Here is an 18,663-nt window from a genome sequence, read left to right on the forward strand (position 1 = left end):
GTGTAGTCAGAGTCCCCTCATGCTCTACTCCAGAATAGGCTGCCTTTCAATGAAGCTTTTTGTAATGTACAAAATACCCCTCTGTTTCATAGAGTTACTAAGAATCATTCTTGTTAAATTTAAGGGTACAAGAAGTGTCTCACCTCAGCTGTATTGAAACCAGATTAAGAGTCACAGGATTAGCTCTTCTGCATTTTCAGTTTTCTTATTGGCTTCAGGCCCATGGGGATCTCAGCATATAAATAAGATTTCTGTTACGGAGCGAGGTAGAGCGCTGCTGGAGGCACTTTGCCCAGTCGGGCAGAACCGACCATTACAGTCCCAGCGGGTCGTTGAAGGTGCCTGAAGGAGCTGCCTCCTGCGGGCTCTGCTTTGCCTCTGCCGCCCCTTCCCTTCACTCAGCTCTGCACCTCTCTTGCCCAGGGAGTCCTCTGCATCCTGCCAGCAGCTCTGTTCCCAAATCCTACCGTCCCTGTGCTGGAACCAGCTGGGAACCGTTTGGCAGCGTATTTATGAGTCTTCGTGTCTCCTGTCCCTGTGGTGCAAGAGCTGATATTGTGTCCCTGATTCAGCCTTGTTTCCAAGCTTTCTGTATGGTCTCTTGTTCTTGCCCAATTTTCTTTTATCAGCTCTCCTTTCAGCTGCTCACCATATTTTCCTCTCCAATTCTTTCACATTCTCCAGCACTCCCTTATTGTAACCTTTATTCTCTGCCCTTCAAAGCCTTAGTTCTGTGTCCAGCTTTCTACTCAACTCTCTTTCCTGCACCCCAAGGTGTCATTTCCCAGTTGATGGCTTCAGTCTTCACTGAATGCCATCTGACATCAACTTGTCTGGAAAATACTGCTCTTCTGTTCTTAAGAAAAAAATTTCAGGATATCAGCAATTTCAATGAGAATCTGTCTGTAGGTGATGGGGGACCTTGAAAATCTCCAGTGAAGTAGGAGTTTTGTGTATTTGATGCTTTTCTTGGGAGGTCATGGAAAACTGAATATAAAATATGTAAATGTTAGGTTTTTCATAACAAGTCCAAATAGTGAAATTGAAAAAATACTGGGCTTTCAGGCTCATTTAGATCTGGAAAATACTGCTAATTGATCAGATGAAGAGATCAGTTCGGTTTACCAGTTAATTTTGCACCTTTATCAAGAACATGGAGTAATAAAATTCTCTATGGTCTCTGCTGTCCTTAACTGGGAGTTGCACATGCTCAGTATCACCCAGGACCCTAAGCCTGAATCCACTATATAAGCTTTTTGCACATACTGAAAACGTGGACTTTTTCTTTCTAGGCCCTCCATCTGCTCCCCAGAACCTGATTTCCAATGTCAATGAGACATCAGTGAACTTGGAGTGGAGCCCCCCGCAGAACAAAGGTGGTCGGGAAGATGTCTCCTACAATGTGGTATGCAAGAGGTGCGGTGCTGGCGACCTCAGCCGCTGCCGGTCCTGTGGCAGTGGTGTGCACTTCAGCCCGCAGCAGAATGGCTTGAAAACCACCAAAGTCTCCATTACTGACCTCCTGGCACACACTAACTACACTTTTGAAGTCTGGGCAGTGAATGGAGTGTCCAAGCAAAATCCCAGCCAGGACCAAGCTGTGTCAGTCACTGTGACAACTAACCAAGCAGGTAGGAACCTGAACACAAATTCTCTTCCTCTCTCTTTTGCCTGTTTTTGGGGAAAGCTGTGATTTCCAGTACATTTAGCATTAGCAAATGAATGCGAGGAGTCATAAGATGTGTAACTGGGTAAAACCCCTATTTCCTCGTTATTTCTACAGGTAGTTTAAATTCTTTAGAGCTAGAAAAACAGAAGAGTTTGACTCCTGTAGCTGGGAGCAGAGCTCTGCTGTAGCATGCTATGAGGACATGGGGAGGCATTCTTCAGAGGCAGAACAGTACAGCTGCCCAGGGCGGCGCAAGGGGACTGAGGCAGGGTCACCAGCAGCTTGGCCCTTTGTAGGGGAGACCCTGCACATGGATACAAATATGACCTTGGTGCTCACAGAGAGCAAAATGCACACTTGGGGAGCATAGGATTGTGTTCTTTCCCCCTCCAAAAAGGGCTTAATAAGACTGAAAAAGAAGAATGAGCTGATGCTGGCCTGCCTTCATGCCCTCTTTCCTGTCCTGCAAAGTCAATTAGATTCTGTCCCATTGTTAAATAAATACCTTCTTAACCTGCTGCTAACCACATTTCAATTGACCGGAGCTGACATTGCTTTAGAAAACATATATGAGCCTTCATCTTATGATGGCTGATTTTTGTGTTTCACTCATCTGGGAGAGTGATATACTATTTCTGCTTATACCTGGTTATTTCAGGTACCCAGTTCTACTTTTTTCAGTCCCCTGTGCTTGACCTAGCAAAGGCTGCTGCAGCAGATTGCGGTTTAGTTCTGATGATCATTTGTATCAATTTTCCCCTTAATTACATGAAAACATTTCTTGTTTGCAGCTTGCTAGGGTTTCAAGCACAGGGTTCCAGTTGAATTTTTAATTTAATGCACAAAATGTATCTGAATATGACACTCTTCTATATGCAAATTAAGTATCCAGACTGTCAGACTGGCTACAAGACCGTCAAACCTGTTATCTAATCGCTCACAGCACTGATTGCCTTCCAGTCCCACAGATGTTGCAAGCATTCAGCACATTAGAGCATAGCTTACAGGGTTATCATTTATCGTTAGACTTATGATGTATGGGACAATATTAATTTTGTGTATTTGGATAGTACTGGCCTATGTAAATATTTTAAATTGTTTCCTAATAGATGCATGTGAAAAATAGCTATGCATAGTCTAGATCTCCAAATTTTAGCTGTAGTCAAGAACACTTCAATATTAACAGTGAGAGATGCATCCAGTTTTGCAGTTACAGTTACAATTGAAATTGTCGAGACAATGCTGAAGCTCCTTTGAAAATCTGGTCCAGTGTTTTTGTTCTTTACACATACTGTTGACAGCATCCCTTTTAAATTATGATTCAAAAATTGAAACTATCACTTTGCCTGGTGAAAAGAAGGCTAATAGAGAACAGGGGCTATTACAGAGTCTTGGGAGAAAGCTGCGGGAGAATGCTGTCATACACTATACGAAAAGAGAAGGTTGAGAACAGCAGCAGGGACAGTGTTTTTGTGCTATGAGTGCCTAGCAAAGAGTATTTCTCACTGATTTTTGGCATGTGTAAGGATTAGTGGATGCATATATGCATGAATAAGTGAGTGGGATCCATCTACCGTGTGAAAATTCTACCATCTTATGCTTTAATATGCAAACTGAAATCTGATTGAATATGCAAATAAGAATTGATTTTGTTTATTATCCATGAGTAGCAGTTCTTCACATCAGAAAATTTGTATTTTTGCCAACATTTCCAATTTTGAAACATGCCCAGTCTATCAAATGCTTCAGAGGGCTGGATAAATCTGCACTGGTACAAATGAAAATTAACTCCAAGGTGCCAGCGTTCTCCCATTCTTCATCCAAGTGTGTGTATTCTGCTGCATAGAAGATCCGAATGGAAATATGTGGCCTAAACCTACAGATCTCAACTGAGATAAATAGTCCTTACATATGCAAATAATCTCATTGATTTCAGTGAAACTGCGTGCTTGAGTAAAGGTTTGTGAAGTTGGACCCTTGGGTTTTACGAGTACTGATCTGTTTAATCATTGTAAATGTGTGTCTGGGGTGCATTAAAATTCTTGTGCCACTAATTTGCTATATTTTATTATAAAGAAATCATGTCATGATAGAGCTCTGCCACAGGCTTGGTTTTGATCTCGGACCTTTCTTACACTAATGTAAAGCTACCTTGGTTTCTTTGGAGCAATTTCTAAAGTCGGATTAGAGCCAAGATCGTCCTTTAATAACACTCTTTCCCTGTTCTGCTAATAAAAATGAGACTACTAATGCTGAAAATCTAGAAACGACTTTATTGGTTCTGACATCTTATGCCTATGTTTTCCAACATTCGGTAGAATGCCAGTCCCTATAGAAGGTGGCATGCCCCAGAGAAGGACAGAAAACAATGATAAACCAGTTACTGGTGTGTTCAGCACTAAACTTGAAGAAATGTGTTGCAATGACTTAAAAGGTGAAAGGCCCAGGTGTTTGTTTGTTTGGTTTTGCCATTTTACTCCTGGAGATAATGAAATGAGGCAGTTTACTTTCCCCTTTTGTTTAGAAACTCTTTTCAGTTTCCAGTACTTTAGAAAAATGTTTAAATGAAAATAAGCTTTTGCCATTCCAAGTAGGGTGAAATAGCATTTGAAAATATATTTTCCCTGCTTCCTTTGAAAAGGTCCTGGGTTTCATAGCTTTTGTTTGTTTGTTTTTAAAAGAGAGAAGCCAAATTTTGGGCTTTGATCCAAGTAAAAATTTCTGTCTACAAGTGAAATACTTCGATGTTGTGACATTTTAAGACATTCTGAATGGTGAATTCAGCTCGTTATTCTACATGTTTAGTATAATGATTCTTTTTTTTTTTTTTTTTTTTTTTTTGAGATGAGAGCCGATATTCTTTTCCCATGTAAGCTTAAAAAGAAATTAAAGAAAGCAAAGGATGGAACATTGAGCTGTTGAAACATGGAGCCAACAACCTTAGCACAATTAGTACTGAGAAATGCTGATATTCAGGGTCTCCACCAGCGGTGGTGGCTTTTGTGGCTTTCTGTTTTTGATCAAATGAAATCAGCAATTTGTCCATCTTTTAAAGATGTGAAATGACTTGTGGAAGGGATGTAAGCTGGTAATTCTTATGTGATGCTGCTAGGAGAAGCTAATTTCTGTGAGAATCCTTACCAGACAGTTGACTGAATAGCTCAAAATCTCCATTTGCCCTTTTTTTTTTTTTTTCTTTTTTATTGCTAAGGGTAATGCTGTGAAGCTGTTCAAAATTAAAAAGCAAATCTCTCACCAAAGGGACCTTGTTCACAGCAAGCAGGAAGCTTTTGTTGGGTTTCTGTTTAAAAAGGCACCAAACAGTTTATGTTTTTATTAAAGATCACAGCTGAGCTGTTCAGGTTTCCAACCTGACAGCCAGGCTCACATCTAAGCTCATCTGTGTGCGTGCCCGAGGGGGCAGCACCGCAAGGACAAGGTTTTGCTCGGATGCTAAAGACGTTCACAAGGGCAGGGAGCAGTGGGGAGGGGAGGACAGCCTACACAAGCTTTAAATACAATTTTAAAATCCAAACTCATTATGCTGCTTGCTTTGCTTCCTTCGGTTTGTTTGCATTTTATGAGGGATGGGTGTCCGTCTGGCTCGTCTGCTTGTTGGAGTTCAAACGGTTGATATTTCCGAATAAACAGACTGCCTGGTGAATTGTTACCTTGCTAAGCTTACCTTGGGCTCAGTGTTTCCTTAAGTGGACCAGCACAGCTAGATGAAGGCTGGATGTGTCAATTAGGATAAAATACAGTATAAATAAGTAAACTTACTCTTTCTCCCATTCCATCAGAGTGGTTGTTTTCAAGCTGCCTGTGCTCAGGATCAAGAGCTGATCTTCCTTATGAATTTCACGGGCTTTCTGTCCCACTTTTCCCTCTTTTTGTTCTCTCTGTTCTCCCCAGTTCCTTTGTCTCGGCAATCCCCTGCACCTTGCCTGTCTAGCTGTCTGTTCACCTGTCTCAAAGCTGCTTCATCTCAAAGGCAGAGCAGTGTGGCTGGCGCTGCTGCATTCCTTCCCCCCTTCTTTTGTATGCTCCCCCGGTCCCTCACCATCACTCAGAGCCCTGCGGTTGTTCAGTATCCATTTCCAGGCAGGAACTAAAATAGGTCACGGTGCCACCAGGATTTGAGCACTGCCAAGGAGATCCACGTGAATTGGGTATTCTTCTGGGACAGGCTGCGGTGGTGGTGACCAAATCGTGATGAAACCAAAACACTGACATTCAGTACAGGGAAGGAAAATATCAAGTGTTACTCAGTTTTATTTAGCCTTTAGGTTTGTTTGTTGTTTATGTTCTTAATTCCATTACTAAAAGGGAAAAAAATCTGAAAGATCCTGATCCTTTGAGAATGATTGTGTTTTAAGTTAGAAATGGCAGAGGGGAGAAGTGGGAGTTATTTGCTTCCAGACGAATAACAAGTTATACTGGACTTCTTGGTAGGGGAATGTATATTCCCATTTTGCGTTTTGGTGGGTCTTCTTTGAAAGCCCACATTTCCTTTCAAATGCTGATTAGCATTCCTCACGTGTTGTACAGAACAGCACAGAAAATGCATATAAGGTCTTACATTCTGCCAGCATGGTTTAGCCTGTGCAGAGCTACTTTTGAAGCCAGTAAAAATTCATGGGCATGCATTGCCCTTGGTCAGTGTGCACTCCTCATATTGACAAAGTAATAGTTGCTCAGGCAGATCAAAAGCAATACATGCCAAGGCCAGGAAACCTAAGGTTTTCAGTATTTTCTTTTTAATGTGCTGCTTTCTTGGATATTTATAACTCATCTCTAAAGAACTGCTCTGTAGTGAAACATCAAAACCCATTGTTAAGTAGATTTCAGTTGCAGGGCTTTCGTTAGGTGACTGCCTGAATACCCTTGAACTACTACTGGAAAATAAAATTAACAGATACTCTGAAGATCGATCGATTCATCTGATTTTCTGCACTCCATCATGTTCTCTGAGTATACTTCTGGTTTCAGTATAAGTAACAGTAAATCATTTCTGTTCACTGAGAGTGAACATAACAGTTTTTGGTTTTGTATGTGGGGATATTTACGAGCATAGTCAGAATCTTATCGATAGGGAGGTCATGAAAGAAGTTAATTTTGCTTTCAGAAACAGCAAGATCTGTAGTTGTTCAGAACGCTGTAGTTTTATGCTCAGCTATTCCAAAATTTACCTTTTAAAAAAAACTATTGTCCTGGTGATGAGCTGTTTACTGTTGTGTTGAAACGTGATTTTGAAGGGTTGTGTAACCCTAAGGAAGACATCATCTCCAAATAGCCGGGGAAGAAGCTCTGTGATCTGGAATACAGGATTCCTCATACAGTTGTGTGACAGTTTCACAGGCCCTCTAAATAGCATAAGCTGGCAAATAAGTCATTCTCTGTTCTGACATCACCCTTCCCTTGTGCTTGCTGAGGACATCGGGAGGCTCATGCAGATCAGCTCCGCTTTCACGGCTGGTGGATTTTCCAGTCCAGCTCCCCGCCTGGCTCCCTCGGGAGGTGTGGGGACAGGGTAGTGCTGTTGAAGTTCAGGGTGTTGTGGAGGGCAGGATTAAGGTGCTGGGGCAGGCTGTTACAAGGAGAGTGTTTTGGATCAGTTGCAAAGTGTTGTGGTTTGCAGCAAGTTGGACAGTCCAGCTGGGAAGCTGTGGAGGTGGGTAAGCCCCAGAGGAGTGAGTGGCACTGCAGATGCTGGGCACAGCAGTACCTGGCTGCAGCTTTCCAGACATGCAGGAGTCAATTCAATTTTCTTTTCTTTTTTTTTTTTTTTTTTTTCCCAAAGTTCTTGCTACCAGCATGGTCCCACCCTTTCCAGTTACTTGTTCCCTGCAGCCAAAGGATACAGGCGTCCTATTGCAGGCACACAAACCCCGGAGGAAACTTGTGCATATAGTTGGGTGTGTTTAAACAGTCACAGCACCCTGGACACCCAGTTCCCCAAGAGCCTGATTTAAAATAACCTCTTGGCAAACATCTGGATGCATGCCAGGTGTCCAGAGTATGAGATGTGTGTGTGACACTTCTGGCTGCTGCATTCTCGTTTTTCTGCAAAATGACAGGGTAATGGAAAAGGGGAGTTGCAAAGAGGTGTTTTGCTTTAAAGGTGTTTGTACTCAGGATGATGGATCAGCAGTCTCCTTGTTCCTCAAATGGAGCTGTGGCAAGCGTGAATTCAGCGGGGAAAGAGATTCAAAACTAGCAGTCAGGGACTTGAAAAAGGGGTGATCCGTAAGCGTGACACTCTGGGTGATTTGTTGCAGTATTTTGCAGAATTCCAGGCTAATTTTATGCAACTTTCTCATTTTGAGTCTAAACCAGCATGGTTTCTAAGGCTTCACAGTTGTCTGCTGGTTACAAACAACAATCCCCCTCCACCCCCTGCCCTTGTACACATGTTTTCAAGCTGAAGGCTTGAGACAAGTTGTGGGCTGTTGTAGGGTTTCACCTGATGTAGTCAGTGAGGTGACCTGCGAGGTTGTGCAGGACAGTGACCTGCCTTATTTTTCCCTCACTTTGTCTCTCTGAGGGAGTTGTGTTTTGGCTTTTTTCTGTCTGAAGACTTACATCGGAGGGAGTTACTGCGAGGAGTTCTGAAGCAAACCAAACAGTGTATTTTGGGAAACCACAGACCTTTCAGATATAAATGCAGTGGGAGATCCAGAAAGAAGATAAGTGATCCCCACACAAGAAATCTGGGAATTGCATGAAAGCAGACAGTTAGGAATGCTTCTGAATGGGCAAATTTCTCAGAGCCTCAGAGATGTCATGTATTGACCACTTTAGACTAATTCTTCTGCATGTTTAATTATGTGTGTGAGATAATGTGTCTGCGTAAGGAGCTTCTCCAAGCTGACAGATGCAAGTGGGAGTTTCTTATTAACAACTCTGTGTTCTTGCACAGGCTTTAACTGATGGTCTGTAATGAATGCGTACTTACAAGCATACGTGCTCCAGTCTTAGAAACAAAACCGGGAAAACTATTGTTGGGAGGGATTAAATTATTATTTTAAGGTAACTACAGCTTTCCACAAAGAAATAATAATTAAAATAACAACTGCCTGCATGTTGGCAAATCCGCCTGCACCACCCATTTCCATGAATTTGTATTCAAGGTGGGGGATACAAGTCTTGGTTGGAAAGAAAACAACAACCCATTGCTTTCTAAAGATCCTTTAGTAAATAATCAGCTTCAGGGTTCAGAGAACAGCTTAGACAAGCTGCATGTTGGATGGAGCCAAGGAGAAATTGCAGCATTTAAGTAAAAGTTTGGTTACATTTTCAAAGAGATCTCACGGTTTCCTGTGGGAAAAGGAGGTTAGTTACATATCCTCCTGGAGAAAAAACGTGTTTTATTTCAGGACTGGCTAGCAGTGACCATATTTAAATTACATAAATCTGCTCTTAGGAGACATCAAATCAGATCAGTGATGTTCCCAGTGATGCTGGTACAGATGAATAGTTACCAAACTGGCAGAGATGAAGATAGGGTCCTGCAGCTTTTATTTGCTCTGGACTATTTAACTGCATGTTTCTTTTCATTGGCAGCACACACTGACATTTCATATTTGCAAAGCCTGCTGTCCAGTCTGAGTGCTTACCTCAAACAATTCTGAAGGAAATATTTCCATGTGGAAGGAGATTTTGCCAAAAAAAGTAGTGTTTGTGGCTACCAAACGTTCAGATGGGCTTCTAGATTTTCTCGTTGTGTTTGCAGTTTACTAAATTAATTGGAAAGCAGCCAGAGAGACAGCAGAGTCCAGTCTGTAGTTGAGCAACAATAAAAGGCTTTGGAGAACTTTATCAAAGCTTCCATTAACCCCCTGCTGATGTCCTCAAACAGGTTTTTTTTGAGAGAGTGGAAACACAAAAGCCAGGCTGCACAACTGCCCTTGTGTGTCCATTCAAAGGTTTTAAATGCACACAGTTACTAATTAAAATGCCGTGCAGAGTAGCACAAATAAACATTGCTAGTCCCCAAAGCCCAAGGTTTCTGCCCTGGCTTATAGTTTGGAGGGCAGGACGCTGAACTGCCCCCTTAAGGGTGGATAAAGCAGTCCCCTTTGGTTAAGATATGCTGTCCTTGTGTAAGAGTTGCAAACCATGTGTTGAGTCCATCCGCTGGCATGAAATCACACTCCCAGAGTGCCGTCCCAAGGCAGCCTGATCTGTTTTATTTATTGTTTTTTGCATAGCATTGCATTAAGCCATGAGGACTAAACAGAGCTGTGGCATGCCTGCTGGATCTCTATAATCATGTTTGCCAGATTTTGGCGGACATCAAAATGCTGAACACACGAGTGAATACTGCTCCTTTCATTGAGAAATGTCACTTCAGATTTAGCCCCACGTGTGAACTGGTGTGCAGGGAGCGCTTTATTAGTATGGCAGGGCTCCAGTGGGCTTCCCCTCTGAACAAAGCAGGCAAATGTGTAGCCTCTTTCTGCATCTACTTGAAGGATTTCATGGCATCTCCTTAAATTAAGGTAATCTGCCTTCATTACTAAATTCGAGAAGCAGAGTTCCAGAACTCCTTCTCTCCTGAGAGAAGGGATTCAGGGTCTCTGAAAGTTGTGATTTGTAAACTGATAATAACAAAAATTGACTGTGGGTTTTGTTTTTTTTTGGATTTATTTTATTTTTTTTATTTTATTTTTTTTTAATACAGTCTAGAGAGATGTAGGAAGCTCAAGCATTTTTATTTTACTCCTCTGGTCATTTGCATTTCAAAACATTCCTTATGGAAAAGTGGTAGTGTAATTTAAAAGGAAATAATAACTATTGTCTCAGCCTTCTGAACTGTTCCTGCAGAATTTATGAGGATTTTATCCCTGCTATCGAATTCTATCACCTAGTCTTAAAAAGGTGATTGACTGATTTTGATTTTTTATTAAATACTTCTACTGTTCCATAAAATGTCTTTGGTTTTGCCTGTATTAAAATCCATTGAAAGTATCCTTGGATTATTACAGGCAGAAAGACCCTTAAGCTGTCATGTGCTTTGGATATAAATGTCTTTCAGGTCCATAGATTACTGAAGGCTAAAAGGAAAGCACAGAAGGTTTTAATTAGCTTTTTATTATTTTTAATTTTCTATGTGCCATGAAATGGTCCCATCAATAAATAATAGAGTAAGACAGTTCTGACCAAGCAAAATAGGAAAGTACAGCAGACTGGAAGAAGCGTCCCATATATGAACTGAGTTTTGTGTGGTGCCCATTTATTTTAGCAGACAAATAAAGGCATGATCTCAGGACAACCCACTACAACGGCTCCCTGGGAAGATTGTGCTTGTCTCGGTAACATACTGCGTTCTTTAAATCTGTCCTCTGAATCAGCCTCAATTTATCTTTCTTAGCATAAAAGGGAATGCAGATGGAATGGCTGCAGCCTCCCTTCTACTTTATCAGGATATTGTGCCTGCACATAAATAAAACAGAAAGTGACTGGAATATGTAAGTGGCTGAGTGTTAAATCCTGTGTTTTTCAAGCTCCCTTGGCACTCTGGGACAGGGTGGCCAAGGGGAGCTCTGTAGGAGCTGCAGAGATTTGTGGGCTCTCCATCACACTAGAGACATGTGATGTGCAGACCCAGTGGTGCCTTTCCAAGAGTGTCTTAGCGGTTTGCTTTCACTGCTGCCCATGCTGAAGGTTAAAACTGCAATTATGCAAGTACTGTTTTGAAGAGAATGGACTGGGCTCAGAGGGAGACCTCTTTAACACTGCTTGCAGATGTGACATTTTTCTTCAAACAGAGAATATTTTTATTTATATTTATTACATTGACAAGCTGCAAACACCACACGTTACAGGGGCTTTGTAGCACAGGAAATTTTTGGCTTATTTTCAGTCCGATTGATCCTTAACGAAATTGCCAGCTTCATCTGTATCAAATGACAAGATAATAAAAGTTTTGGATCTGTTGATAACAAAACTGAACTGAGAACAAAACTATGAACCTTACAGGGGAGGAGATGTAAGGTAGGAAAGTGCTTTGCATGCTGTTGGAAGAAGAAATTAATTTTTAATTGAAGGTTCTGAATGGAGATTATATTCTTCATTGCGGTCTCCATCCTGTGTGCTTCTCAGTTCCACCCTGTAAGTAGTCTTTGGGGCTCTGGCCTCAGGAGAGGAAAGACCTGCCACAGAGATCTCATCAGGAACTAGGGGCAGAGTCCTTCTGTCTGCTACAAATCTGGGACTGAAAATGAAGGTCCAGACTTGGAATACAGACCCATTTATGTGATTACTGAGCTAACTGGGGATTATTGTTTTCACTGGCTTTTATTTGCCCAGACTGTAGCTCAGTACTCCTCCATGAGATAAACATGGCTGATTTCTTTCTACAACTCCAAATCTTCATGAAGCTGATTTTTTTTTTTTATTTATTTTATAGGATTTTATTTCTATAGGATTGAAATTGCTTTTGACTGTTTTCCACCGAGGCAGCCACCTTTAATTTTTAATTGCTTGTTCTATTTGGGGGGGTTCTAATTGACACAATTTTTACATTAATAATGCACTAGTTTTCAGTACCCAGCATCAAACTAAAATAACGAAAACCCTTTATAAATTTAATTATGTGCCATCTATGATGTAATGGGTTGCTGACATCATGAACTAAGATTTTAATTTTAAGGTTTATGTGTTTTAGGAAGCTTAAGGCTCTTCCTCAGTTTGTCCCTCATCACTTTGGGTTTTTTTCTTAAAGAAATCATCAGACTTGAGGTAGCTTTCCTTTTTGCAGCAACACTGTGTGCAGAATGTAGTTTTCTCTCTCATCAGGTCTATTAATGATTTTTAATTTCCTGAAGCAATATGCCTGTTGTGGATGAAGGAAAAGGGGCTTAATTCAGTTCCAGTGAGAGGTAGAGTGTGAAAGCAAAGTGTGGTGCAGTCTGATTCTCTTCCAAAAGCACAAAGGACCTTTTTCCCCTGACATGGTCTAGTGTGTGGTGTCCCTGCCCATGGCAGGGTGATAGAACTAGATGATCATAAAGTCCTTTCTGACCCTAACTGTTCTATGGTTCTATGATTCTAAGAAGAGGAACTGTGGTGATGAGTGTGGCAGAGTGTCTTGTAGCATCCTGGAAGAACTGAGGACCTCCAAGTGCTGTCAGACCAGTGACCTTCACAAAGTGCTACTAACTTGAGCACAGAAAACCTAAATCTTGATTCATTCACAAGAGTTTCTCAAGAGCGCAGAGGCAGAGACTGTATCATGTTGAAGCCATCTAACCTTTCAACAGAAGGTGCTTTACTGGGATTCCAGTTGGACACTCAACTGTAATTAAAACAACAGTTGAACATCAACTGTAATTAAAATCTATAGATTGTTCAGCTGAAATGTAAATATATAAATGCAGACCTTCTACACCAGCCTCTTCTGCGTGATGGAGTGGATAAAAGTGAAGTTCCTTAACTTTGGTGACTTCACAGTTTATTACTGTCAAGCATGAAGATAGGAATGGTTTTTATTTATTTATTTAAGATAGGATGGGTTTTATTGTCATGTGAATCCTGGGTTTTGATTCTTTTAGGTGCTGCAGGCTCAAGAGGGCATGTTTGAGACCCAGCCTGCAGTTGCTGTTGGGACTGTGTATCACAGTTGAATAAAAATGTTCATGATTGTATTATCTTTTATTCCTTCCAAATTCTTGCATTTGTGACTTTGGGTGATTGATCTAAGAAACCCCAATGGCAAAGTCCAGTTCTCTGCTATTACTGTAGCGCTTCAGAAGCAAAGATGAGACAATGTGGCCAAATCTATTTATTAAAATAGCAAAAGCTGCTTTAGCAGAATGAGTCATAGCATTTATTTGTTTTGTTTAGAAGATGCTTCAGTAGCTCCAAAGCATCTAAGTGGTGTATAGGGCAGAGGCTTTTATTTGTCTGGATTTCAGAAAGGCTTTTAAGCAAATTTTTACAAAATCTAATATTCTTAATGCTGAAAATAAGTGATGAAGTTATTTAGCACATATATGTATCATCTAGACATCCATGTTTCAAGCAAATAAACAGTAATAGTTTAAGAGCCAAAGACACAATAGCATTAGGAGATGTGTTGCCTTGGGTATCAGATCACACATTTGCCCTATCGTGGGTTAAGCTTTATATCGTAACTTGGTGGTAAGAAATGACGAAGGAGCAGAAATGAGGCTTTCTATTAAAAGCTAATGGACATCGGGTGAGTGTTGTCTTTTGCAATATGAGACGAAGGGTTGCTCCTTGGGGATATTAATAGGGCAGTGTCAATAATTTTGACCCAATTGTTTTATGGATTGTTGATACACTATTGTAAGTTCTTCAGAAGCTGCACACAATAAGTGGCTTGCAGGGGACAGATACAGTAAGTTATTTTGTTGATCCTGTACAGCTCTACTCTTCTCATCTGTTGGCTCATGGAGTGTATACAGACATGTCTTAAATCCTCTGACTGTGGGCAGGAGGATGGGAAAATGGGAGGAGTAGCTGGATGGTTGATTGACTTGAGCAATGGCATAGAGTATGGTAGAGGGGGACTTATTTGGGGGCGTCTGATGTATATTTGAGAGAAGCTTTGATTTCCTTCTGGAGGGGGAGTGGAGGAGCTTGTTTTGAAAAGGCAGCTTAACAGCAATACAAAGGTGAAGGTGACTACTTCTGGGGAGGAATTAGCTATGTTGGACTCCCCGGGCTTCTTGCAAGGAGCAGCAGGGTATGTGGGTGAGGCAGAGTTGACCTGAGCGGATGATGATAAGTGGGTCATATTGCTGCAGACTAACTATTTTGAGTAGTTAGGGGATGCCTTGTTTCCAACATTATCTATTTTAATAACTAGAGGTTATGGTCTCTAATTTCTCATTCTGACTCTCCCAGAGCTACCGTAGCCTGGGGTGCTACACATTGTGTCCCAGCATCACTGGTTTTTGGCGGTCTGTGCTTGCTGGACCAGTGTCTGGGAAGCAAGAGAATGATTACAGCACATGCTTCCTGGGAGTGTTCAACCCAGAACTGGGTCATGGGATCCTACCTCTAAGCATGACTGGTCTGGGCCCTGAGAGGACTCCAAGAGTTACAGCAGTCTCTGTCTGGAGTGCATGGCCCATTTTCTCTGCTTCCCTCAAGCCAAGCAATGAAATGGAGCATCAGTGTTGGCTTCTTCAGGCTACAAAATTTATTGTTGTTTATATTGGGTCAGATTCTAACCTCAACTAGAGGGAAGTGTAACTGCAACATGACCTGCTTTGTGACCAGCGGCTCCAAACTTGCTCAGGTCAGACAGCTGCTGACTAATTCCCCATCTTAACAAATTGCTTATAGCTCTAGAGTTTCTTAGAGCAATTCACAGTGCTAAGTACGCTTGCCCTTCTTGTGTTAATCATTCTAGTTTAAGCATTTAGAAATGTTTCTGTGCTGGTGTTTTCGAAGTGGCTGTAATATTCAGACAGATTTTTATAAATTGCCTTCAAACTGAAAGACTTGTTTTCCTGTTTGTTTTAAACTGGCATTCATACACACAGGAAATACACAGTATTCTGCCATGTTTCTGTTGGCAACTATTAAGTTATCCTTGTCAGAACATGCCAACAGGATTTCTTAGTGAGCTAGCAAAAAGAAAACAAGCAGTTCTCAGGGTAAACAGACCCCATGCTTGCGTTGTAACACAGATCTCTTGCTAAATGCTATGTAGATGCTATAGTCTTTTGGTTTAAGGCAATCTTTGGGATTGCAGGTTGAAGATTGAGATCTTTGGAGTTACTCCAGACCTGCATTGCATTAACTGACATCATTATTTGGCCTTCGGAATTGGAGGGCCAGTACCTGAAATAATGTATTACTGTCAAGAGCTCATCTTCAGAAATTAGTAGCCAGAATAAGCCATCTCCTGAATGTGCAAAATCTCCTTTGTCACCCCTGTCTCATTGCAGTTTCTGATGTAGACCACAGGAATTGTGGTCAGACCTCAGCTCCTATAATTGGTTTGACTGCAGTGAGAGCAATTCTGGCATGCTGAAGTAGTCTGTGCAGAGCTGGACATGCAACACAGAAAATACACAGGCTCTTTGTAGATATTAAGCAACTATTGCATGCCGGTTAGTCTCACCTTGTTGCCTGGCAAGATCATGGATCAGATCCTCCTGGAAACTATGCTAAGACACATGGAAAATAAGGAGGTGATTGGTGACAGCCAGCATGGCTTCATTAAGGACAAATTGTGCCTGGCAATTTGGTGGCCTTCTATGATGTGGCTATGGCATTGGTAGATAAAGGAAGAGTGACTGACGTCATCTACCTGGACTTCTGCAGGGCAATTGACATTGTCCCAGATGGCATCCTTGTCTCCAAACTGGAGAGGCATGGATTTGACAGATGGACCGCTTGGTGGATAAGGAATTGATTAGGTGGTCATACTCAAATTGTTATGGTCAGCAGCTTGATGTTCAAGTGGAGATCAGTGCCAAGTAGCCTTCCTCAGGGGTTGGTATTGGGACCGATGCTGTTCAACAACTTTGTCAAGTTTGCTGACGACACTAAGCTGTGTGGCGTGGTCAACATGCTGGAGGGAAGGAATGCCATCCAGAGGGACCTTGACACTCTTTAGAGGTGGGACAGTGCAAACCTCTTGGAGTTTAACAAGGCCAAGTGGAAGGTACTGCGTTTGGGTCGGGACAATCCCAGGCACAACTACAGGCTGGATGAGGACTGGATTGAGAGCAGCCCTTAGGCGAAAGACTTGAAGGTGTTTGTTAATGAGAAACTCAACATGAGCCGGCAGTGTTTGCTCACAGCCAAGAAACCCAACCATGTTCTGGGCTACATCAAAAGGAGTGCGACCAGCAGGTCAAGGGTGATTCTCCTCTTCTACTCCATTCTTGTGACATTCTATCTGGAGTACTCTGTCCAAGTCAGGGGACCCCAAACTAAGAAGGACGTGTAGCTGTTGGATCAAGTCCAGAGGAGGGCCACAAAGATGATCAGAGGGCTGGAGTACCCCTGCTATGGAGACAGGCTGAGACAGCTGGGCTTGTTGAGCCTGGAGAAGAGAAGACTACAGGGAGACCTTATAGCAGCCTTCCATAATTAAAGAGGCCTACAAGAAATCTGGAGAGGGAATTTTTACAAGGCCGTGTAGGGATAGGATGAGGAGGCATGAAATTAAGCTGAAAGAGGGTAGATTCAGGTTAGATATGAGGAAGAAGTTCTTTACTATGAGTGTGGTGAGACACTGGAACAGGTTTTCCAGGGAAGCTGTGGCTGCCCCATCCCTGGCAGTGTTCAAGACCCTGTTGGATGAGGCTTTGAGAGAGAGGTTAGAACTATATGGTCTTTAAGGTTCCTTCCAGCCCAAACCATTCTGTCTCTATGATGCTGCCAACAGCTGAAACTGGAGTAGGGTGGTAAAACTACAACACTAATAATTCTCTGCTACTACTATTTGTTGCTGCTAACAGCCTGAGTTTTTCTTCAGTCTTTTGATTTGGTGCAAGTCAGAGCCAGCTTTTGTGGTTTGGCAAGATTTGCGGCACAGGTTCTTCTGGGAGAGGCAAGAAATGAAAACTTTAAAATAGAGGAAATGTTTGAAAGATAATAATGCTCTGTTAACAGTCTTTAAAATCTCATTTTCTAGTCCCTTTCTTTATGCACACATCATTACAAACATAACTGATGTGAGCTGCTCCCTAGGTTTGTCACTTGTTTTTCTCAGATCTCTTTAGCAGTGACAGGATTGTGGAGCCTGGAAAGAAAGGGAAGATCACTTGTGCCTGTCATTTTGGGGTGAAGGTGTCCTGTGAGAGCACCATGGTGCTTTTCCTGAGCACTGTAATTTCTAGTAACAAGGAGGGAAAGTTTTAGTTCAGAAGTATTATGGTTGATTGAAGGGATTGAGAGAAGGAGGCCAAGTTCAGCTGTCACACTGCTTCACATTACATTAGCCAAGATTTCCAAGTGTGGGTGGATAACCTTGGGCGCTTTACTCCAGTGGTGTAGTTTTAAAGTCTTTTCTTTAAATACTAAAGCTTGAAAGTGCTGGCCTGAATCTTAGTGCGTCTCTGTTTCCAGGCTGGGAGGAGTTTCTTGCCAGTCGTCATTCCTGGGGGAGGGAGAGGCAGACAGTGGGAAGACAGAGGACTTGGGAATGTCTTGGGAGGTTTCCAGTGGCTCAGTTGAGCAATTAGGGCCTCTAGATCCTTGTCCAAGTCCTAACCGGGCCCAATCATCACTAGTACAAATGTTTGCTCCACTTGCACAGAGAGAATAATGAAAGAAAGAAAGAAAGAGAGAGAGAGAGAGAGAAAGAAAGAAAGAAAAAGAAAGAAAGAAAGAAAAATAAAGAAAGAAAAAGAAAGAAAGGAAGGAAGGAAGAAAGAAAGAAAGAGAAAGAAAGAAAGAGCATGTGGTTAGTTTTTAGAAGTGCACATTCAGCCCGCAGACTCTTGCTGGTCCCTAGGAAAAAGGCGTAGTTGTACTGGCAGTGAAGAGCTGGAGTGCTACACTCTAGCTCAGTTCTTCACACATACACAGACATGTAATCTGTGTGTTCACATAGGTTCACCTGTGCAAAAAACTTTCATGTGCTTATTCTTATGTATATACATGGTTTATATGCGTGCTATGCATGTGTTTGGAAATTTGGTCATGCTAAAATGCACTCTACTTTGTTTGCAAGGCCTTTGCCAGGAGTTCTTGGAGCACAGGGGTGGTGTTACTCAGAAATGGGAACATTTCTGCCTGGAATAGAGAGAGGTGTGGGTAAAAGGCCCAAGGAACCAACAGGAAGCAGAACTGAGCATCAACATTTTAAGAAAGAGCACAATTGCTTTCATGTTAATTTATTCTGGTACTTGTAACTCTATAGGGCTGGATACTTCTCCCTTTGCTTGATTTGAAGTCAGTGCAACAGCTAGTAGAGCAAGTTGTTGTCTTTCATGAATAAAATTATCCGAATCTGGCCCAGGGAATGTTGCCTTTAGAAATGATTAAAAATGTTTGATTCT

The 18,663-nt window shown here is 41.9% G+C and overlaps 1 protein-coding gene across 2 annotated transcripts in view; it reads left to right on the top strand.

Moving 5' to 3' along the window:
- EPHA4 (EPH receptor A4) overlaps positions 1 to 18,663 on the top strand; it is a 108,783-nt gene that overhangs the window by 56,300 nt on the left and 33,820 nt on the right. Inside the window, exons 5-6 of one of the 2 annotated variants that reach the window (XM_065675035.1) lie at positions 1,293 to 1,631; positions 12,727 to 12,857. In XM_065675035.1, coding sequence (XP_065531107.1) covers positions 1,293 to 1,631; positions 12,727 to 12,743 — 356 coding nt within the window. In that variant the 3' untranslated portion in view covers positions 12,744 to 12,857. Of the gene's footprint in view, positions 1 to 1,292; positions 1,632 to 12,726; positions 12,858 to 18,663 lie in introns of those variants that run through there. The other variant, XM_065675034.1, reaches the window with a different exon arrangement.

Source organism: Lathamus discolor, chromosome 3, assembly GCF_037157495.1.
Source record: "Lathamus discolor isolate bLatDis1 chromosome 3, bLatDis1.hap1, whole genome shotgun sequence".
In the NCBI taxonomy this organism is placed as follows: domain Eukaryota; kingdom Metazoa; phylum Chordata; class Aves; order Psittaciformes; family Psittacidae; genus Lathamus; species Lathamus discolor.